Source organism: Porites lutea, chromosome 6 (genome assembly GCF_958299795.1).
Source record: "Porites lutea chromosome 6, jaPorLute2.1, whole genome shotgun sequence".
Classification (NCBI taxonomy): domain Eukaryota; kingdom Metazoa; phylum Cnidaria; class Anthozoa; order Scleractinia; family Poritidae; genus Porites; species Porites lutea.
The window spans coordinates 26,281,636-26,305,392 of record NC_133206.1 but is presented as its reverse complement, the minus strand read 5'-3'; the positions used below and the strand labels follow the sequence as shown (position 1 = coordinate 26,305,392).

The 23,757-nt window shown below is 40.2% G+C and overlaps 1 protein-coding gene across 1 annotated transcript; it reads left to right on the top strand.

Annotated features, from left to right (window-relative positions):
• The first annotated feature begins 1,745 nt into the window (after positions 1 to 1,745).
• LOC140940837 (coiled-coil domain-containing protein 166-like) lies at positions 1,746 to 14,745 on the top strand. The gene is made up of 7 exons (XM_073389800.1): positions 1,746 to 1,931; positions 5,545 to 5,598; positions 6,268 to 6,322; positions 9,056 to 9,200; positions 10,931 to 11,010; positions 11,932 to 12,108; positions 12,686 to 14,745. The coding sequence occupies exons 1-7, from the start codon at positions 1,813 to 1,815 to the stop codon at positions 12,941 to 12,943; spliced, it is 888 nt and encodes a 295-aa protein (XP_073245901.1). The 5' UTR covers positions 1,746 to 1,812; the 3' UTR covers positions 12,944 to 14,745.
• The last annotated feature ends 9,012 nt before the right edge of the window (positions 14,746 to 23,757 follow it).

Below are 23,757 nucleotides of genomic sequence, written 5' to 3'. Positions count from 1 at the left end.
TTTGTTTCGTGCTCTGATAAAAAGAGAAATTCCCACTAATTGCGAAGTGTCGTTCACGAAGGTTTGTACGCGTCATCTGGTTCTCGGTTTGCACATAACTGTTAGATCTTTTACCTAGGAGAGGAGTTATCAAAATATGGATTCAGTCAGTTCTCGCCCTCTCACGATTTCACAACCTGTCTCCAGTCTCTCTCTTTTAGTTTCGAAAAACCACAGCCCAATAATTTTTGGAGCATCTGTAGGGTACATTTCGTAGTTAGACAGCAGACATGCCAAGAGGTGGCGCTTGAATAGTGAAAGCCTACCACGACTTGCCACTGCCACTTAATGGGCTGACTCATTGGAATAAACCTAAATTTCACATTTCAATATGGCCGCCAGCAAACTGTGTACATGTCGACAGTGGCCTGCGAGGCAGGCGCAAAAAGGGGAGAGAGAAAAGCACTAACTCTTTTGACGACTGCTACGCAGGCTAGTCAGCAACGAAGAAGAAGATTGGTGATGATTGTCCACTGCACCAGCTTTAAAATGATACGTCACTTATAACACGCAGGAAATTTAATGCATCTGACTTTTTCCACTTTTCAGTACATTTCACTACTTTTCCCAGCTTTAGGTTCAGAATCTCAATATTTTTGCCTCTTGGGGGTTTGTAAGTCTGCTGAAAATCAATTTTCATCCTTTCTTACTACTTTTTTACAAAGGACTTTTCGACTTTCAAACACCGAGAGAAATGGGTAAAGAAAGTAAAATTGACGAGTTTCAAGGGGGGGGGGGGGGGGAGGATTTTTTTCAAAATTGTAATTTCGTGATCAACGCGCGCGCTGCAAAACATCAGGTGAAGCTAGGCGACACCAGATCAGGCGAATTCTCACTGAGTCAGAGACGGGTGAGTCATTCACCCAATTCGGCCGACAAATTTGTATTGACATAATCACACACAAACGTTAGTTTCCAGTAATACTCCCTTAGCCTTAGCTTGCGAATACAGTCGTTTCTCCTTGCTCTTAATTTTCGCCAGTTAGAAGCTTACCTAGCGGCAAGGAAAAACGGCTCTATTTGCAAGCTACCTTAGTATATATATATAGCCTTTTCTGATACTTAAAGTCGAACCTCCACTAACGGCCACCACTCCACAACGGCCACTTTCTTCTGCCCCGAATGTTCGTTGTGGAGAGGTTCAACCATAAAATGGAACAGGAAACCCCCACACCCCCTCCGGCCCCCAAATCAAGGGTGAAGCCGCGCGAAGAGGAAAACTCGCCATTTTCCAATCTTTAATTGTGGGGATAGGGGTCTAAATTTTCCATTTATTTTTCTCCAAGATTACTGGGAGCAAGCTCTCCATTGGTGGAGTCGCGAAAAGTCACGCGAGACGCGAGTGCGACGGGCATTCCCAGATTCTCTCTCGCTCCGCAGAGACGGGTAGGACCTGGGAACGAGGGTGAGGAAAGAAAGGAGAGCCTGAAACGATCTCTCAAAAATTTTCATTTCCACTCTGGAAACAACGGGAAACCGCAAAGCGTGAAAAACTGTCCCTAGACTGTGAGCAGTCCCTCTTCAGTCAGTCGAGTCTAAGCTTGGCGACAGTCGCTCGTGTGACCATCCTGAGGGACTGCTCGCAGTCTAAACTATTCCGGAAAAATTTGTTTTTTACAATCACTCCGAAAGAAATGTCGACACTCTGTGAATTATGCATGACTATTGGTGTTCGCCATCAACGTCCGCTGTAAAACGTTGCGGGCTTACGTCCATAACAACAAGATGTTTACGATCGAGGAAGGTTGTAAGGGTTTTACGTTTTAAAAGGTGATGCCCGCTAAAAAGAAAGGTAAAAAGAAGGGAAAGGGAAGTAGCAAAGGTGAAAATGAAGGAGAAGAAGGAGGAGGTAGGCCTGAACCGACTGGAAAGGAACAGGAGCTTAGAAAAGAGTGAGTATAAGAAGCAAGCTTTGCGTGGGGGCCGTCAATCAGTTGGTGTAAAAACTACCTTATTTATACTTAATTTCGCGATTCTGGTAAGGAAGTATTTCGCGGGGTTTTATTTTCGCGATTTTAACGCGCAGATATGAAGAAAGGGATTAAATTTCGCGATTTATGCATTCTCAACTTCATTTAAAAAAGAAAGTGTGAACCTTCAAAATTTTTAGATCAACTGGAACAAGGAATGCGTGAAATTTTTCCAAACTAACGTTATTTCACGATTGAAGATACAAAATGGGCTTGCCACTAAAACCAGTTAGCAATTTGTGTTTGTCGATACATAATTATCTTGTATATAATAATATACACTTAATGTGAGATCCCGAGGGAAACAGTTAGTTTTGTTTTCCCTCGAGTCCTGATGTTTCCCGAGACGAAGTCGAGGGAAACATCAGGACTCGAGGGAAAACAAAACTAACTGGTTTCCCGAGGGACCTGACATTAAGTGTTTTGTTATATTTCTACACTTTCACTTCAACAGCAACAAAAGAATAACCGGAGCGAACCAAAACAGTCGACTCGGTACTTATAACAACACAAATTTAATTCTCAAAACCACTGAATGAATGATTTACAAACAAAAGTACTTTCCTCATATTATCTGCATCTTTTTCCTCCACTAGCTGCTGTTTTTCTTCTGGGAACTTCTGGGATAACTTTAAAAATCGTTGCTTTTTAGCTTGAGGCTTCGTTTTTGTGTTGTTGTGTTCATTCACGAAAAAGAAAACTGGCTGGACCTGGCGGTGTTTTTCCCGCCTTCTGTCACACCACTTTCCACCATGCTTTGATCACGTGCTGCAATGTATCCCGAGCGGGATACATTGTTTAATGTATCACGATCGGGATACATTTGATTTTAGTCAAGGCCACGTGACCAAGAATCAACCAATGGCAGTCCCTGTTTAGTTGAGTGAAAGTCTAGGAATATAACAATATTATTTGTTGACTACACACTAGAGCTTCAGGTACTGTGTAATGTAAGTGTACTTGGAACCTACTTTGAGTGTGAAGGGGTAAAATGTAATTACTTCAGCATTACTTGGTGACCATGGAAATGATTGTAGTTCAAACAAGCTGAAGTTTGCCGCCAAGCATGGGCAACACCACACTTGAGAAGACACTTGTCTGATAAGAAATGGAAGCCATGCATATGCACGATGTGCATGTGCAGCGGTTCCAAGGTTTTAATGAACAGAGAGATTGACACCTTTTACCTCAAATAATATACTTTGTCAACAAGTGTGACGCTATTTTTTCTACAGAGTGACTTAAGATCTCCAAGTGCACTTGAATGAAGTGCTTACTTGAAACCAACTTTGCTTCTAGTGTGAAGCCAACAATAATTGTTGCTATTACCTGTTAAGCTTAATTGTCATTGGGTATCAATTTTGCGAGGATTTTTTTTGTTTGCATAGAGCCAATGAAACTAACATGTGATTAGGCGGTCCTTCTTTATTTTTTCTTTGGCAATGAGGTAGAAAAGGAACACCTGATACATTTACATTACCAGCCCTCAGCCTGTTAAGTCCAGAATGATTGGTTGTTATAACAAAACAGTCTTTGAGTGCAGTCCTGATTGGTTACATGATAACTTGTCTGACTTCCGGTGTAACAGGCCTTTGGCATTAGTTGACCACCTGATCAACTTTCGGTAAACACGAAAACAGTTCACTTTTGAAAAATTTTGTTAGTAGGAACTGAAAGAGCGTATCAAAATTAGGTAGCCTGTAAAATTTCAGCCATATGTCTCAAAAGTAGCAATTATTGCAGTGGCTGAAGAAAGTTATAAGGAATTGTGTGAGAAAAACAACTCTTGCCACCCAGTCATGCTTGAGTGGTTTTCCATTCAAATCCTTGTAAATTCTGAAATTTTTAAACTGTCGTTACATCTTTCCCTTACGCATTTAAGAGGTCAAAGTGCCTGTTACGAATTAAAAGGAGATTTGAGCCCAGTAATGCTTATGGAAATATTTCATGACAGTTTGTAAATTTCACATCGATAAAACCTTAGAATAAAAAATAAACATAGTAAATTCTTTATTTTGTTGGCACGCAACTCTATTAATGTTCATTCAAACACTTGACCAGTCAGCTCAAACTGCAGAAGTTAGAAAAGGCTGGCCGCATAGGTGATTTTGGAATTTTTTTTATAACGGTTTAGCTAAGCCCACGCATGCTTCAATCGTCCAGAATATTGAATGTGTGTGCCATTTGTATTGCAAAATTGTGAAAATACTGCATCCTGTCCGAGGTCTGTATGATAAAAACAGTGCCTCATGGTACTGTTTCACCTCAGATGTGATGTATAAATGGTGTAAAAGGTTGGTTTACACGCACCCAGATTTGTTGGCAAGATTTTGTAAAGTAAACTTGTCGAATGCAAAAAATTCGGCCTGATTTTTTTTTCCAGGCCTAATTAATCTACGGTGGCCAAGAGCCATTATGGCTCTTAAATGTGATTGAAGATGATTGCTGTTTTTTGGTTGTACATAATTATGTACCACCTCGATGTAAGATTTGCTTCACCCTTGGGCTGTTTGCAAATTATTTTTCTCCAAAATCACTTAGCCTTTCCCTCAAAAGTCACATGAATGTGCTCTAAAGTTAACTGATTTGTGGAATACAAGTTTACTGTTTGATTTAGATTATAAATTTATTAATGAGAGCTTTGCTTTTAGCCCTGGCTAAATCTATATGTTATGCTCTTTCAGCTCCTGCTAACAAAATTTTTCAAAAGCAAACTGTTTTTGTGTTTACCGAAAGTCGATCACGTGATCAACTGATGCAAAAGGCCTATTCAAAACACAAAGCTATTTATAGAAGTTGCAGAGGAAGATACAAACAGCAACTCTTCTGCTGCTTTTGTCTCTTTAAGTCTTTATGCACAAATCCTCAAAGGAGGGGCAGAGGGAATGCACCCAAAGAGTCGCTTGCTTGAAATAAGTTGTTTTAGCAATTTGGCAATCTTCAGTTAGTAACAGCACATTTTACAGGGTCCTTCATACAGTCACTTGTCACATTTTGATCATCATTTTTTTTATCAGTTCTCACTGGTATTGGTGAATTATGAAGATTTCTGATGTTCCATTGAGTTTTGTCTCTGAATTCTTTGTTTCTATTGTGTAACCAAATGAATGGCACGTATAGTTAAATATAAAGATTTGTAAGAATAGCAGTGCTTAATTGAAATTTAGTATATCATCCCTCCTTTCTAAGCCTCATGAATTTCTGACCTATCTTAAAGCAAGATACATGTACAATGGTGTTGACAGGTACACTGTATTATAGCATCCGAGGGGCAGCAGTCATGACTTGTAAAGTTCTTTGCTACAATGTAATTATGTATTAGGCATTACCTTTTTTCCCTTTGTCTGTCTGCCAAAATTCGCCCTTAAAAACAAAAAAAGTATGCATGATTGCAGCAGTCAGAACAAAAGTTGTTCCTTGAATTTGACTGTTTTTTCAGTTGGATTATGTAGAACACGTAATCATTATGCAAAAAAATATATAATTATATATATATTCCATATGTAGACAAGTAATCTGTGTTATAATATTACAGGCTTGAAGTTTTAACAGAAAAGTTATCAAATTTGAAAAGAGAGGTGGAGGAACTGTATCCTAAAGTAAATGATGTGATTTGTCTCTAATTACTAATATACATGTAACCTCACTGCAGTCTAGCTCTTTTTATGTATGAGGACTTATCTAGGGGTTTATTTGTGTTTCTTCAGTTCTGTGGAGCAGGCTAGATGGATGTATTGATTAATTTAAGTTAATCCAGTTCACATTGTTCGTGTTTGTATCTATAAACATCGGTGCATGACCTCAGTAGCCCAGTTGGAAGAAAGCTAGACTGTTGACAAGGGAAACTATGCTTAGTTAAAATGTCAGCAAAATTATCATTAGGCAAGGCACATATTATATTTATAATGTTTTTTGTTGTCACATTTTCATTATTAGTTGCAACTCTTGAAACCCATTACTGTTTACACATTGGTCATCAGTAGCACTTTAATTTTCACTCCAGAGTTGACTGTCAGTTCTGTTATTGTCTCACAGTGCTACAGTAATTGTACAGCTCAACAATCTTTATTTATAAGAATTTAACAATATGTGACTTACTGACTAGTTGGTTAAATTAAGTAAAATCCAGCTTATGCTTTTTTGAATAAAGATAATAATCTAATCTGTAGACACTAGCACTTTATAAAATATATGTGCAACTTTTTTAAAATACAAAAAGATTTTACCGTCATGAAGGTTCTTAACAGATTTAAAACAGAAGAAAAGAAAATGAATGGCTACAAGAAGAAGCACATCAAACTAGACTGGAAAGTGTGAGTATTGTTTATATACATGTTGCAGTTAATTTTTAATTTCAGATAATTTTTGTTTTTCCTTTGTTTCAAATTAATTAGCATATATTAGCATACCCAGAAACAATGGAAAAATAAGAATTACCTGAGATGAAGAATTAACTACAAGATAATTTATATACACTGTACATTGTATTTCAATCAGAAATAATGGACAATAGGCTCATGAACACCTTAAGTGAAGTTCATAAGCGTACGGGCAAGGGTGGGGGGGTGGGGGTTTGGGGGGGCTGTAGCACAGAGTAACTCAGATTTTTGGGCGCAGCAAGAGAAATTTGGGCAAAGTCAGTTTTTAAAGAAGTTTCCAAATCTTTTTATTATTTCGAAGAGATAGATATTTTCCATTTTAACCTGAAGTCGGCGTGGTGAATCCAGTTATATTCACGCGAGACAGTGGTTGCCTAGCACGTGATGAGTTTCTGTTTATTAGTGAAGGGTATCATGTTGATTTACATATTTGTAGTTTTTTATTGTTGGGCACTGTGCTGCACTGCACTAGCTGTTGTGGGGTGTTTCCAGTCTTGAATTGATTAGAATCAACTTAGGCATAACTTTCTAGAATCATCTCCGCTCGACATAACCATTTACACCCAATTCTGGTGTCGGAGTGACGAAAGTTTCAACAGCGTATGGCGGATAGCATCAGCAGTGGGTCTGAAAATGAAGAAGTGGCTGACCAAATTATTCTCAGTTTGAATTTCGAGAAGCTAGGGCACTTAGACAAACGCCATCGCGCTGCCTTCAAGCTCTTGTAGGTGAACACGCGCAAAGACAAATGCAGCTAACACCAGAATCGCACCACCTTATAGCCTGCATCACAGACGTAATTAACCTCCGTTAGTTAGGTCTGCGAAGCAGGGCAGATGTCCTTGTTCTGGCCCCCAACGGAGTGGATGAATTACCGTTAGTGCGTTTCAAATTTCCTTTCATCCTGATTGGCAAATCGACAGTGGCTTTTTTAAAAGGCCAATCATGGCACGTACTCAAATCCTGGTACACAAGTGTAGGCCCAGAACAAGGATTTCGGCGCTGTTTCGCAGACGAACATAACCAGAGTTTAGTTTTGCCTGTGGCGCAGGCTTACCACCGTACTATGCATGACTATGCGTCCATCGACGAGGTGCTGTCCGAGCTTGAGCTCAGGTTTAGCGGAAATGATCAGGAAATACTGTGTTCTTTAAGAAACTTCTGTCACAGTGAAACACCTGTTAAAGAAAGCTTGAGTTTTCCTGCATTGCTAAATTGTACAAAATCGACGGCGAGATTTTCGAAGCCGAGCAGACAGTATACGCGAGGTTTCGTCGTTTGCACGGATTAGGCTACATGACTGTTCCAGAAATGCTGGAGGCAATGCACGAGAATGATCTTTTTTTCTGGTGTTTTCTAATGTGGTAGTTATATCCTTACAATGATACCTGCTACATTATGTTCTGCAGAACGATCATTCAGTGCGTTGCGCAGATTGAAAACGTATCTCCGCAGCACCATAGGCAACAATGTGTCAGTAACATCGCGTTTATTAACATTGAAAGGGCATATGCCAACTCTTTAGTCAACAATGATACAAATGTATGGATCCTATCATTGATATCTTCGGCCATCAAAATGGCAAAGACAGCTATTTCTTTTAACGTGTTTTATGAGCTCAGATGATAGATTCATCTGGAAGAACACTTTCACTTCATATGTATGCCTATGTTGATGCATCGACTGTTTCGTAGAAATTTGGGCAACTTGCGAGAATTTTTTGGGCAAATAGTTTAAATCCTGGCAAAAAATTGTCCGTACGCCTATGATGAAGTTTTATGAAATGGGGATCAGTAAGCCCCAGGTCATGTTGGTAGAAACAACACACATACAGCGCAATGCAAATCCCAGTGCCACTTTTCCTATTTGCCTGTCAACTGTACAGATTAGTGACAGCCATGAAAGTACATTACATCTTTTTTATGTACAGTAGTTGCATTTTCTACACTCGACCATGTTGCAAAGTTAATTAAATCAGAAAAACGTGATTAAAGCAGGTTTGGTCATCCATCGATATTTTAAAATCTTACAACTGAGAACACATCCTGTAAGCAGACCATTATTTGTCTTCTTGAGTGAGGAGGAGAAAAGGAGGCTTAGCCTGAATCATGTCAAGACCTTGAAATCACTGCAGAAGCCTGATTTTCAGGACTAGTCAATCTTGTTCTCTATTGTCAAACTGGCTTTCTGAAAGTGAATCTCTATAACTGAGCCCACTGTATTAAGGACACGGCTATTAGGCCTGGCTTCAAAATGGTATCCCAGCAACAAGCAGCACTTGCTCAGCTGTTACATGTACTTGATTCATGCAGAGTCTTCCTTGAGTACCCCAAAATCAAGCAAGTGAATGAAAGGCTCTGCTTGCAGGGTGCTGATCATGAGAACAGTGCGATGTCTTTCAACATTAACAAAATTATGGAAAGGGAGCATATCAAGCAAGTCCAAGTGTGAAATCCAGTGCACCACCAACTTTGCCTTAATCATACATGTATACGAGCATTTTTAAAATAATTATACTGAAAGAAACCCCTTAAATCAGTGGTTATGAGGAATGTCCCCCTCCTTGCAACGTGTTGATTCTTTTCCATGCTACATGTAATTATAGTATGTATTTGAAAAACAAAAATATTACAAATTAACATCTTTATCTCCCAAACCTGCTCTTAGCATGAGTACATGTCATACATGGCAAAGAAGACGCAGAAGAGACAGACAACAATAATATCTCTTAGTGACAGTAATCAGCAAGAACTAGAGAACATCAAAAAACAAAGAGAACAGATGTTAAAGGAATATCAAGACAAGAAGCAAGGTAAAGGCTTATTTTACATAAGCTAAAAAAAAAATTATAAGTAATAATATGAAACTCCACAAACTGGCCGATCAGTGAATAACACGTAAAAATGTCTGTGTTAAATTTGTATTTGCGCAGTTCACGTCACCATTCTCATGTTCCATTCCTTTCACGGGTTAAGATGAAATCAACAAATCTGCCTCCTCAATTGGTTAGAGCACTGCAGCGCTAACGCTGACGTCATGGATTCAAATCCCATTGAAGTCCCGAAAATTTTTTTCGGTTTAATTTAATTTTTGCAATTGCTTAAATTGCAATTACCACTGCGACGATCATATCTTCATATAAATAAACCAATCATTGTTAAACAGACTGTTGTGAAGCCTCACTCGATTTGGTCAAACCGTCATTATCTCAAAATTTTGCTTAGTCATGTTGAGACCATCTCAACAAAGAAATTAATGGTCAATGAGTTACTAGCCTGCACCATAGACGAAACTAACCTCTGATCTGGTTAAGTACATTTTCAAAACAGCGCCGACATGCTTGTTCTGGGCCCCGCCAGCTGTGTACCAAGATTTGAGCATGCACCAGGATTGGCCTGTTAAAAAAGCCGTCGTCTATTTGCCAATCAGGTTGAAAAGAAATTCCAAAAGCACTCAGAACAAGGGTCTCGGCGCTGCTTCGCTAGCCTGAGTATCAGGCCTTCCTAAGGGGCTAGGGGAGAAGAGATTTTAGATGGGGTGGGCGGGGGGGGACGGGGGAGAAGAGAAAGTTCTCTCTCTTTTTCGCTTCCATCTTCCCCCTTTTCTCCCAGAAACGCCTGATATTCAGGCTACTGCTTCGCAGAAGTTGCTAACGGGGATTAAATTAAGTCAACAACGCAGGCTAATGAAAAACTGTGAAAGGTTTGAACCCAGGAGTCATTTCAAAAGTAGGTTGAGTTTGATCGTCCGCGTGAACGTAGTCCTGAATAGGAATGTTGTTGTTGACAGTGACTCAGGCTAATGAGTTACATGTATGTGACCAATGAACTTAATGTTGACAAGAATTTAACAAACCCTAAAAGGTTGAACTTACGCTTACCCATAACATTGGGTCTTATGTTCATGGTAATATTGTTCAAACCACTTGACTACTGGCTTTATCTTTAAGCATCTTGTTAGATGTGGGAGAGCCGCGCAAAATTTGGGTGGATCCAGTGATTTTGTTACAAATAGTTGTGGTGAGTTCTGGGACTCATTTTGTGAAAAATCATGTGTCCCAGTCCATAACCAATGAGTCCCAGTTCAAAACAAAGGGAGTCGTGTTTGGGTCTTTATAGCTCTTTATGTAACCGGACAGTTCATCAGGAGGCAGTTCTCTGAAATTGAAATATAGTCCTTCTATACGTTTAAAGTACAAAAAAGACCAATAAAATAAATATGTATCTTTAAACAACAGCCACAGCAATCACACGAACAGGATATTCTACTAAAAAATCTTCAAATCGATCGATCCTTCTTTGTGTCCTACGGGACACATGCAATGAACTATTTTGCGTCTTAGAAGGGGTTTTTTATGCATCAGGGACCCAGGACGCAGAGGTAACGAAATCATAGGGGATCGCTGAGCCAAAGCTAAAAACATCCGCAGTTAAATCGACCAAGAAGCACTAAGTTCTTTGTGTCCCTTTCGTCTTATCCAACCTTTGTAAGTTTTGCTTGTATTATACGTCTTTGACTGATCCAGAGAATCCTATTCTTTAGCTTTAAAGCAATTGCTGCTTGAAAAGGAGGCTGAACTTGCTCTGACAAACAGTGAACTCGCAGAATTGGAAGAGTATCAGGTAGGCAAAATACAAATTAACTTTGTCTGATGCTTTATAACTTGGGATATCTTATGTAAAATAATTAAGACTGTGAGTTCCATGTAAGTACAGTTAGGGCTGTCAATAAGAGCTGGTAGCCGGCCAAAACCGTCGGCTAGTTAGCCATCGCTTGCCGGCTTATACTTTCTATACTACCATAACTGCTTACAAAAAATATGCAGCATCGAATAAAATTGTAAAGCATTCGTTTCCCAGTTTTGAATGACATTTGAACGCATATTTAAACAGGTTGAGATTTCTGAAACCTTCGAACCGTACGATGTCGTGAAACGCCTGGGACATTTCGACGGCACAGTTCCCAGTCTTGTTTGTATTCTGCCGAAATATCATGGCGTCCGCGGTGGAAATTTGAAAATGTCCCTAGATGTCTCGGCCCTCAAGAACTTGTGCCTTTAATGCGAGTTCCAAAGCCGCCTACTTTTCATCTGATCAGCCTGCTACTTAAAACCTTTTCGACAGCCCTGAGTAAATAGTCAATTTGCGATAGAACAGACCATTCATGTCCATTTCCGAGTTGCCTTAAGTCTCTATCTTAAAGCGAGGCTAAGTCAGCAAAGCCATTGATATGAAAGTGATGTTTCCTTGTCATGCGAAGAAACCTCAAAAGAAGAAAGGTTACGCACTTAGCCTTGTCTTGAAAGTGAGAGTTTTTTGGAACTTGAAAATGGCCTACATATTGGCCCACACTGACTATATTCTTATCACGCCCCTCTTCCATGTGAAAGTTAAACGAATTAGCTTCTCAGTGTTGATTATCAATGCATTCAACCCTCGCAGGCAAGCTTTATCTCTTAACTCTGAGTCAGTTTTGTTGCGTTTGTACATGTAGTGTGACTGCTCATTTCACAATAAACTTTTTGATACATGTTTGCTTGTCAGACTCTCCAGCGTGACCAGAAGGCAGAGATTGCACGGCTAGAGCAGGAGGTTCACACAATGCGAGGAAAGCATTCTGAGGCAATCCAGAAACTGAAGTCTCAGTTCCTAAGAGAGAAAAGAACTTATCAAAAGGAATCTGATGAAAAGATACAGGAAATGGCTCAACAGGCCTCACAGGCGAGTACTTGTGCAAACTCTTAAACAGGTGTACGCTTGTAGTACAACGGGTTGAAACATAAAACTGCCCCTGAAATAAAGATAGGAAATATACAAATGAAGGAAACGTGTTTCTTTTTAGCCGTAAGGTTTGAGTGACCTTAATCTCAGTGGTTTGATCGTTCAACCAGTTTTGTGGTAAGTGACGGGTTCGGATCTTGATGGGGATACTGATTATTCCTACCTGCCACCACAGGCGTTAGGCACAATAAATGCAGAGCGGAAGGGAATGAATAGCGGGAGAGAAGAAGAGGGAGAGGAGCGAACGGTGTGCCGCGTTCTTTCGCCCTCTCTCCATCTATCTGTTCTCCACTAACTGAACGCCCGGAACCGGCCTTGCTCGTGAAACGCAATGGAACGTAAGAAGAAAGAACTTACTTACATGTTTTTAAAAACCAGTTAGAATGATATTGTCCACTCAGACGCCCGTGGGTATCAGATCTACAGTTATGTTCATGGTGGATCAGGGTCGGTTTTTTTTTTTTTCAAAATGGTTGAAATCCAAAACGATCGTTCACTTGCCTCCCTTTTTCCATAGGAAGCCAAGCAGTGTTTAGATGAGCATACGCGTAAGATAAAAGAAGAAAATGGAGTGTTGCGTAAAGAACTTTTACAACTAATCAAACGAACACGAGCACTTCACGAACATCGCCGAGAATTAGAGGAACAACATAAGCGACTTCTTCGTGAACTGCAATACAGTAGGGATCTGAAAAAACTCAGGGGATCCAGGCAGAATAGACTCCATAAGAACTTTGGGATAAACGAAGAAATGGAGGAAAACAAGCAAACTTGATGAGATGGACAAGACGAGGCATCTTACACTCTAAGCCTTACCTTTTATGCAGTTTGTATTACGGGGTGTCCCAAAAGTTCGTTCCTCTAATTTCCTACGTTATAACTTTTAATCAAAACTTCATTTTTACATGAAATTTCTAAAATATGTTTCTTACTCTATCGAGTACTTGTGTTCAGAAGTTCAGTTACCGGCATCCCCCCTTTGTTTTTTTGTCACACCTTGTAGCCGTTGCGGCATTAAGTGAGATAAGCCATGTAGCATGAAGAGCCCTATGATGATTCATTTTGAGCTTTTTTATCACCTAGTATGCAGGAGTCACTTCGTCCCCCAAACAATATAATTTTTTAGATAAGGCAGCTGAAACAATATATTTTGGGCATTGATCCAAGAAAAGATGATCATTCCGTCCCCTTTCCACAGTGAGGCTTTTGTTCTTCTTTACAAATTTGAGACGAGCTGAACGTTGCTTGGCGGACGGCGCTGGCCGGGAGTAAAGTTTTTTTTGCCATCTCAGGGGTCTCCAAACTTTGCTTTTCATGAACCTACTCCAGACTTAACTTGCTAAATGTTGTAAGATCTACTTCGCTGGGTTTCCTGTTTTGTACATGGCCTTCTTTAAAACTATTTCAGCAGTTTTATTCAGGACTTTCGGTCTTCCCTTTCGTTTCTTGTCTGTAAAACCTTCATTTCTTTATGACCATCTTACCACCCAACATTCGGATTTTTCCATTTTTTTAGGAATTTCTTTAACTGACAAGCCAGTAGATAGAAATACATGCTTCTGCTCGCACGTAGGTGAGTGTTTTTTTCGTTGAGAGGGTTTATCTTTCAGGACACAAAACAAGTTAGGAGCTCGAGCATTTCGGGCTACAAAATGCAAAAAATATATGGCGGGAAAATTTACTCGCGCAGCGCACCTTTGGCGCGAAATTACACAAATCGAATTTCGAGTCAAAAGATGGCACAAGAAGTATGAATATTAAATTAGATTGAAAGTCACAACTTTGGTTTAAATTATGTGCTGATCAAGTCCAATCGTACTGCGTTACAGACTTATAAAGGAGAGGAACGAACTTTTGGGACACCCTGTAGTCTCATTTGGGCCATTGAGAATGGCTGAGTTTCTTTTTGAGTGTCGCCAAGATAGTTGCCATGATTCATTAACTAAACACTAGCCTGTACACAGACGTTGTTTTATTTTTCTTTTCGTTCTTTTCGAAAACATCGGCGAGCGCGGAGCGCAAGAAAGAAAAATAAAGAACTGTTTTCCTCCCCCACCCCTACCTCCTCGCGCTGGCGATCAATAAATCCCGCGCGGTTATTATTTTTTATCACGCGCACTCGACGGACTTTGAAGAGAAAATAGAGGGTCTGTAAACAGGCTAACTAAACACAGGCCCAAAGAAGAAGAAGAAGAGAATTCTGTGCACCCTCTATACAGCACATGTATGTAACGCACGATTTTTAACGTCATTTCTGCTTTAGACTGCAAAACAGTGAGGTTTTTCCTCAAAATCGGTTTAGCGTAGCATAAGAATAGCGTTAGAGTCGCTCCAGACCCTTTTTTTGACTGTTCGCGCGCACTTGAATAGGCGAAAATACGGACTGTTTTGCAGTCTATTTCTGCTTTGAACAGGTGTAAAGCGAACAAGATAATTTTTTTCCCGAACATTCATAGTGCTTCACTGGTCAAGTTAACGAGCGGTCATTTTTCTCCGTGCTTTGTTGATTATGTCCTATATAGGCTTTTTTCACGGGACTTTTTTGAGCCTTGGATGTATAAAGAATTTGAAAACATTTTCCCGAAAGGATAAAAAAAGCAAAGAAATAAATATTATTTTCAAACGCAAACTTTGCCTCAATTTATTTAACTATGCTTGTTTCTGTGAAATCTTTTTTCTTCTAAAAGAGCAGACTGCTTCTTTTTCATACCCGAATGTTGGTTTCCAGCGAAGCGACGTGGTTCATTTTTGGGAACTAAAGGCTTTTATTGTCATTGCAATGATAAAAATTTTACAATATTAAAAGATATATCCTAAGTAAACAACACGGTCTACTATAAAACTATAACCACCTAATAAAAATACTGTCTACTACAACTACTTTAAAATTCATACTAAAACTAATCTTAAAATGTGCGCATTCCTCGCATTTACACTAAAATCATCTAAAAAGTCAGCATTCTTGTGAAAAGGGGTTCTAGACCCTCAAACAGGTGTGGACTGATCTTAGAATTTCAAAAGATATGCGTGTTCTAAGCCAAGATATCGCACTGGAATAAGACTCGCCGTCCTTTTGCGAAAGTTTGTCCCCTAGGCTGCTCAGGTCAAGTTTGTATTCTTTCCCCATCCCCCCGGTTCGTCCAAAAACCAGGGTGGTAAACGATTTCCACGTCAATAACTCTTTGTTGGTACTTCCTTTTGATCTCTTTCTCATGCTCCGCGGAGGTCGATGGTTAGGGGTTGAGTTCAGATGCGTAACACGTACATCGAAGAATGCTGCTCCTCCTCGTGACCAGAAACTTCCTGCCTTTATGTCTAGTCTAGCCTCACGCCTAGCCTTAAGGCTTGTGACTGGAGATCTGGATCTGGAGGTGGGGCTCTACCTCGACATTCTTGCAGACTTGGCTGAGCAGAGACGTGAGAAGGTTTCGGATGCCATCGTGTCTTTGTGCAACAAAACCCCCCTTCGTACACGACAGGGCGTGCCTGACTGTGAATCGATCTCCAATCTCGACACGCGCAATGGCTCGGCAAGTCTGCTAGTTGCAGATTGTAACGCAAGCGTAGCGAGTCCCTGAATTGTTTCTTATTCAATGTCAGGCCCTGCTCCTCAAAGGGTACGGCGTTAAGCCACGAGCTTGCACCGTTGTCTGTGGCCTTCATTGTTGACCTTGGCAAGTCCGGTGAGAGAGATGCATCAATGGCCTCTCTTCTCAAATTCGCTGCCCTCGTCTTGAGCGACTGCTGTTGTCGTTTCAGGTCTTCCACAATTTGCTCACCGACTGGCATGAAAGTGCCCTGCGTTCGTATAGCTCCTACATGCGGAACTGTTATTAACTTTGAAGCAGCGTACTGCTATGGGGCTTCAGGTTTCAGGTCTGTTATACCTAGAACCCCATGTGCTGGCGGTAGGGTGAATAGTTCTCGCAACTCATTAGGGAGCGGTTCCGTCTGACCAAAGATTCATTGGTGGAGAGGGTAGCGCGCAGATAGCAAGCTGGATTGTAAAGAGTAAGGCGTCGTTTTTCCTCGGCCCGTCTTCGCAGTAGAAGAAGTAGGGCACGATTACCTCAAAGTAGGCTGCATTTGTCGGTCAAAAATAATGTGGCAACTTATGGTAAAAAAAATCACTAATTTTTTAATTAATAACTATTCAGGGACCGCGGAGGGGGAGGGGTTGGTAGGGCTATAGCCCTACCACTTTTTTGCTGGCATATATTTTCTAGGGCTCCAGTTGACATGGAAAACGTTCTCGTGGAATTATTGGACTTTTCTCTTAAAGGTGGACGGTGAGAGCCAGTTGTTTTCGACTAATTCTTGAGAACTATGCAGTTCTTATGGAAGAGTGGGATGTTTGCTTGTCCGAACGATTACAACCCGATGTGCGTGCGAGGATAATAGGATGTAAGACCTAAATGGAACGATTTGACTTTTTCTTTGGTTCGCATTTTGGAGGGCAGCTTCATTCCCACACCTATAATCTATCTAAGGATCTTCAGGGTACTAAGGCGGCTGCTGTCAGTGGACAATGCAAGGCCTGGCATTGGCAAATCTAACAAAGGAGACGCTCACAAAAATGCCCAGTGATCAGAGCTTTGACCATTTCTATGCTATTATTTCCCGCAAGAGCGAAGGCCTGCTCGGTAAACCAACGCTTCCAAGAAAGCGATGCACTTCGGCCAGTCTGGAGGTTGATGCTGGCACACCAAGCTAACCCCAAACTGCCAAAGATCACTTTAGAAGGGTCTATTATGAGGCTATTGATCTTATAGTCAGTGCTATCTATCAGGAAAGCTTCAGCTCCTATGCCCAGATGGACACCCTCTTGGTTAAAGCTAGTAATGGTGACGACTATGAGGCAGAGTTCAAGTTTCTTGAAGCATCATACAGAGAAGAGGTTGATACAGGCTCACAACCCGGGCATGCAACTAAGTATTTTGGAAGTTATGTTATAGGAGAAGATAGCATGTTTTGACGAAATCCTGAAGGCGGTGTCAAAGTTTCCAAAACCACAAGAGAAGCTAATTCAGGATAGAGCCCAAACTATCTGTAAGCTGCCTCCTGTAAATCCTGCAACCAGCGTTGCTGGCGAGCGTTCATTCTCATCTGCACGGCATCTAAAGACGTGGCTTCTATCCAGGATGTAGACTACGAGTAGTCCCCCATTTTTCCTCAGGGATAGTAGAGCGAGCGAAACGCGAGCGCGCGTGAAAATGACCCCACGCGAGAAAAGGCGACACGCGGCGGGGAGAGAGAAAAATGAGGGACTACAGACAAAGCCCAAGCTTTTGACCCTTCACGGCCGACTGATTTCGGAGTGTGAAGTTCGTATCCCCTTCCAAATCAATTAAGCGCATCCAATGGCATTCCTTCCCTAATTGAGCTGTCATTGCTCTTGTCATCGGTAAACTGCGGGGGATACTTATTGCAAGCAAAAAAACCCAGATACTAATTTTCTTCACGGTTGAGATTATGTCGAGTGTTGATAGCGGCTGGCGCGTTTTTGACAGATGTTGACAGATTTCCATGGAAGAGCCAATCAGAGTTTTGCGTTGTGAGAGCAACAGGAGGGCATTTTGCATACGCATGCGTGAATCCGCTGAACGACAATAGCGTGGGCGCATCAAATCTGATGGCGGGAAATCGAAAACTCGCGCGTAAAGTTACAGTCCTTTTAAAAGCCATTTCGTTGGTGCCTTGAATACCGCTTTTTCCTACAAAAAATATTCTCCATGACAAAAATCAGACGTTTTCTACGCGGGTTTTCACTTGTACATTTTTCAGCAGTAGGTTTTCTTGGCCTTTTAAAGACTTTCAAGACTCAACGCCAAAAAGTCATGTTCCTGTATAAGTCTGATTTTTACTGGCAAAGCAATGCATTTCTATGGTTTGATTTCCGAACTCGTGGTTTAACATATCAGGGAGGAAAAGCGTCGTAGCGAAGTTCAGCTGCTTTAAGACAAAAAGCGAGGCGCAAGGTTTATTTATTAGCGCGATGTCTCATGTTAAACTGATCGCGAAGACAAGCGTTTATATATGCCATTAAAACGTGAAATCTATGGGGTTTTTACAGTTTTCCGAAAGCTTTCGCGGAAAAATTTATAAAAAATATTCTATACGATATGAAGAATGGATTGAGTTTGAGACAGCAACAATTACAAGTGATTATGTGGAACATAATCACTTGAGCATTTCATAAGCTCAGTTGCAGACAAAACGAATGCACATACTCCGAAAAAACGAACAGTATTTTTATTTTTTTTTAACTCTAAAAGATATAGAGATTTTTCCTCAGCTACTATTTTGAAGCGACTCTTGAGTAACAGGTCCCGTGCTCCACAATCGATTTCTTGTTACTAATTTATATTTGATGACAGTAGTGATCCATTCAAAACAGAGAATGGCCATCACTCCAAAAATCTAAATGACAATGTTGTTCACCTTCAAAGCCTGTTTAAACATAAGATAGGAAGTTTGTTAAAGGGGTGCATATAATGCTGTTTCCTCAAAAAATAAATACTTCTGCTAAAGGACCCAAATGAGCTGGGATGCGATAACAAACATGACACTAATGGATGGATGAATTTGTCTGTTATTTAATGTTTCTGTTGAAAGCTTTTTACTGTATCCAGATGAACCCCTTATGTAAGTTGTACATCATGGAAGAATTATCAAGCAGAAACTGATGCATTAAACAAGAATGTGGTTCAATACAGAGGAGAAGCTGGCCTCAGTCAACATCCTTCGTGAATGAAATGTTTCACAAATTAGCATATCAACAAATGTAGTGGCCACAAAATGGTATCATTTAGGAATAAATGCGATTTTTTTGCAACAGAAGCGAGGGTTTATTTACAAGGAGTATTGATAACGTTTCATTTCGTGCTATTTTGGGGTTGGGGAGTTAGCCTAGATTTTCTTTAAAACGCCAAAATGTTATATTTATTTGCATAATGAAATGTAAACAAACACTGTACCATCAAAATAAGGTGGAAAAAATCAGAATTCAAACCGATTGCTGTAATTTTTTTCCTTTGTAATAGAATATTCTTATTTTCAAAACACAATCTTACTGGCATCATTATATTGATTTAAATTTATAGTGGAAGTGCGTGTATTTTATTTCTCAACGAAGACGTACCGGAGAAGAAAGATAAAATTGTTACAGAAGGCGATTTTTCACAGCCTTCATCAAAGCGCCATTCATTCGCGGAAGTATTCTTAGTTTCATTAATCATCAACTTAATCTGGTAAGTCCAGCTGTCCCACAATCTTTGGTCGAGGTTTAGCCATAGCATCCCTTAACATTAATAGTCTGTTGTCTCATATTGACGAACTTAGAGTTTTTATGTCCTCTTCAAAAATTGATATTTTACATATCAACGAGTCAAAATTAGACTCTACAGTACGTGATGACGAAGTTTACATACCTGGTTTTGAAATAGTCAGAAAAGATCGTAAAATTAACGGAAGGAATGGAGGTGGAGTATGTACATACGTACGCACTAATCTGAACTATCGAATACGTAATGATTTAAATAATGATCTTTTAGAGTGTCTTTTTGTTGAAATCAGTAAGCCACGAAGTACACCATTTCTGGTCGGTACTTGGTATCGACCCCCAAGTTCTCCACCCAATTTATTTAGCGAATTTGAGAATGTTATTGCTAAAATTGACGCGGAAAATAAGGAATTATATTTACTCGGTGATATCAACTGCAATTTGTTGCCTGAAGCAATTACAGTTAATTCCTCCCATCTGATAAACATTTTCGATATATATGGTCTTAGTCAGTTAATCACTGAACCAACACGTGTCACCCAGGACTCAAAAACATTAATTGATTTATGTATAACGAACTCCCCAGAGAAGATTACAAATTCCGGTGTCATTCACCTTGGCATAAGTGATCATTCTCTTGTTTTTTTGTCACGTAAGACTCAATACTGCCGTATTGGCCCTCGCGTGATTGAAACACGGCAATTTAAACACTAGCTTTAACAGAGGAAAATTCTTAAGTGACCTCAATCAACTACCTTGGGCCAATGTTGATTTGTATTCTGATCCCAATGAAATGTGGCATGTATGGAAAGAAATGTTTCTTGGCTGCGTCGATAAACACGCACCACTTAAATCCAAAAGAATTCGGAAAAAACGATCTCCATGGATTACTAGAGAGTTACTGAACAAAATCCGAAAACGAGATTTCCTTAAAAAGAAGGCAATCTCCTCCAATAACCCGGCTATATGGGATCAATTTAGGTGTGCAAGAAATCAGGCAAATAACGCAATTAAACTCGCAAAAAAACTCTATGTTTCTGACAACCTGGAAGCCAACAAAGGTAATTTGCGCAAAACATGGAATGTTATCAACGAGCTAACTTCACGTAACAGTGGTAAGTCAACGAATATTTTGGAGATCAAGGTAGATGATAAAATAGCAAGTAACCCTTTGGACATTGCGGAAACTATTAACGATCACTTTACAAACGTTGCGCAAGTATTAGCACAAGATATTCCTGTTGTCGATGTTAATCCTGAGTCTTATTTAAAGCCCACTGATCATTCGTTTTCCCTGCAAATTCCGAGTGTTGATATTGTTTCTAACGTTTTGTCGTAAATTGATGAAAAGAAAGCCACCGGTCTTGATATGATTCCGAGTAAATTGTTGAAAATGGCTGCTAATATCGTCGCACCCTCTCTTACCTCAATATTCTCAAAGTCTATTCTCACTGGGATATATCCAAACGATTGGAAAACAGCCGAAGTGACTCCACTTTTTAAAAAGGGCATTAAATCGGACCCTAACAACTACAGGCCAATATCTGTAATCCCTATAATTTCGAAAGTTTTTGAAAGAATTGTTTATAATCAACTTTTCCATTATCTAGATGATAATAAATTGCTACTAGGTTGCCAATCAGGGTTCCGTTCTCTACATAGTACGCTCACGGCTTTGCTTGAGGCAACAAATGCTTGGTCAGTAAACATCGACAATGGCCTTCTAAATGGCGTTGTCTTTATTGACCTTACTAAGGCATTCGACACCATTGATCATGAGATCATCTTGCGTAAGATGTCATACTTGGGTGTCGATCAGGCAGCTATAAAATGGTTCTCGTCGTACTTAAGTGGCCGAACCCAAAGATGTAATGTCAGTGGCAAACTATCATCTGCTCGTACCCTCAGTTGCGGCGTGCCGCAGGGTAGCATATTGGGTCCTTTGCTATTTTTAATTTACATTAATGATCTTCCCAACTCCCTGCGGGGCGCCGTACCAAGAATGTTTGCCGATGACACCAACCTTACGTTATCTGCTAAGACGTTAACAGAGCTTAAGCTAGCTCTAACCCCTGAATTAAATAACCTTAGCTGTTGGCTGAAAGCTAACAAGCTCAGTCTAAATGTTGCTAAAACAGACTGAGCTAATGATTATTGGATCAAGACAAAGACTATCTGCCCAATTTGACGATGTAGAAATCAAAATTGATGACCAAATTATCAAGAGAGTCGATCATACCAAATCCTTGGGTCTTACCATAGATGCTCAACTCTTTTGGGGTAAACACGTTGAAGAGGATTTGCAAGAAAGTCTCTTCAGCTATAGGCGCCCTAAAACGTGTGCGGCCCTTCATATCCAAAGAAACTGCAATTCAAATTTATAACGCTTTAATTATGCCTCATTTTGATTACTGCAGCCCCGTCTGGGACTGTTTGAGTGGTTACTTGAGTGATAAGCTCCAAAAATTACAGAATCGTGCAGCCAGAGTTATTACTAAATCACCCTTTGATACGAGCTCAAACCACCTTCTCTCCACCCTCAGCTGGGAGAGGCTATCTCTTCGACGAAAGAAACAAAAAGCCTTAATGATGTATAAAACCATACATGACCTTGCTCCAAAATATCTACAAAGTCTTTTCTCTCAGCGTCACTTTGCTTACAACTTAAGAAACTCTGAGGGAAGGCTGACCCTGTCCAAACCAAACACCAATTATTTGAAACGAAGCTTCTCTTACAGCGGGGCCATGTTATGGAATAACTTGCCCAAAAACTTAAAAAAACGCTGCATCCGTTGAGCATTTTAAGCGAAATATCAAGAAGGTAGCTGATATATCGGATTCCCACACGGCAATCATGTAAAGCAGTTGTAATTAGTTTTAGTTTTTAACTTAAGCTTAACTGATGATTTCCCGTGTTTAAATAAAGATTTACATACATACATCTGGGGAGAAAGGCAAGATTTCGAGATAAACAAGCCAGAGAAAGGGTGAAAAACAGTTTCACGGCAGAATGGACAGTTAATTAACCACTGTATTCCTGAAACGATTAAGTTCGATTTTAGAGTTATACTATTGAGAAGAATTAAGTATCTATAGGATAATTGTTTGACGAAAAACTTTCATACTGACCTTTTCCTCCTGCTCCAAAAATGTGCGCGAAATGTTAGGTGGTAAGAACATTCAGCCGCCATCTTGTCTTCAATGTTCTGTTTTACGAAAGGAAAGACTGTCCTCTCAAGGGCGACAGCGAGGCTACAATAAACTCAATTTCATCGTAGAAATACCACGATACCTTAAAGAACACGTTTGAGAAACGTAGCACCCAATACACGTCATTAAGCTCCAGAAAACAGTCTGCAAATGCAGGTACTGAACGTAAACCATTCACAGAAAATGCCTCTGTGGTTCCTCTGTGGCACTTCAACAGCCCATATTGACGCATGCGCATACAAAATGTCCTCCTGTTTGTGAGAGCAACGCATTAGTTCAAAAGCTTGGGCTTCGTCTGTAGTCCCTCATTTTTCTCTCTCCCCGCCGCGTGTCGCCTTTTCTCGCGTGGGTTGATTTTCACGCGCGCTCGCGTTTTGCTCGCTCTACTATCCATGGGGAAAAATGGGGGACCACCCGTAGTCTATCCAGGATGGGTGACCTAACAGTGCTAAATGGTCACAAGCGTAGAACAAACAGTGTCTCTATAACTACACAGGAGTTTGTTTTCCGCAATAAGAATCGCAAGAGAAGGTTCGGCACTTCGGGCAACTTCAAAAAGTAGCAACCTCAGGAGGTTTATGTAACATATTAGCTATATTGGATATTGTTATATTCCTAGACTTTCACTCAACTAAACAGGGACTGCCATTGGTTGATTCTTGGTCACGTGGCCTTGACTAAAATCAAATGTATCCCGATCGTGGTACATTAAACAATGTATCCCGCTCGGGATACATTGCAGCACGTGATCAAAGCATGGTGGAAAGTGGGGTGACAGAAGGTGGGAAAAACACCGCCAGGTCCAGCCAGTTTTCTTTTTCGTGAATGAACACAACAACACAAAAACGAAGCCTCAAGCTAAAAAGCAACGATTTTTAAAGTTATCCCAGAAGTTCCCAGAAGAAAAACAGCAGCTAGTGGAAGAAAAAGATGCAGATAATATGAGGAAAGTACTTTTGTTTGTAAATCATTCATTCAGTGGTTTTGAGAATTAAATTTGTGTTGTTATAAGTACCGAGTCGACTGTTTTGGTTCGCTCCGGTTATTCTTTTGTTGCTGTTGAAGTGAAAGTGTAGAAATACAACAAAACACTTAAT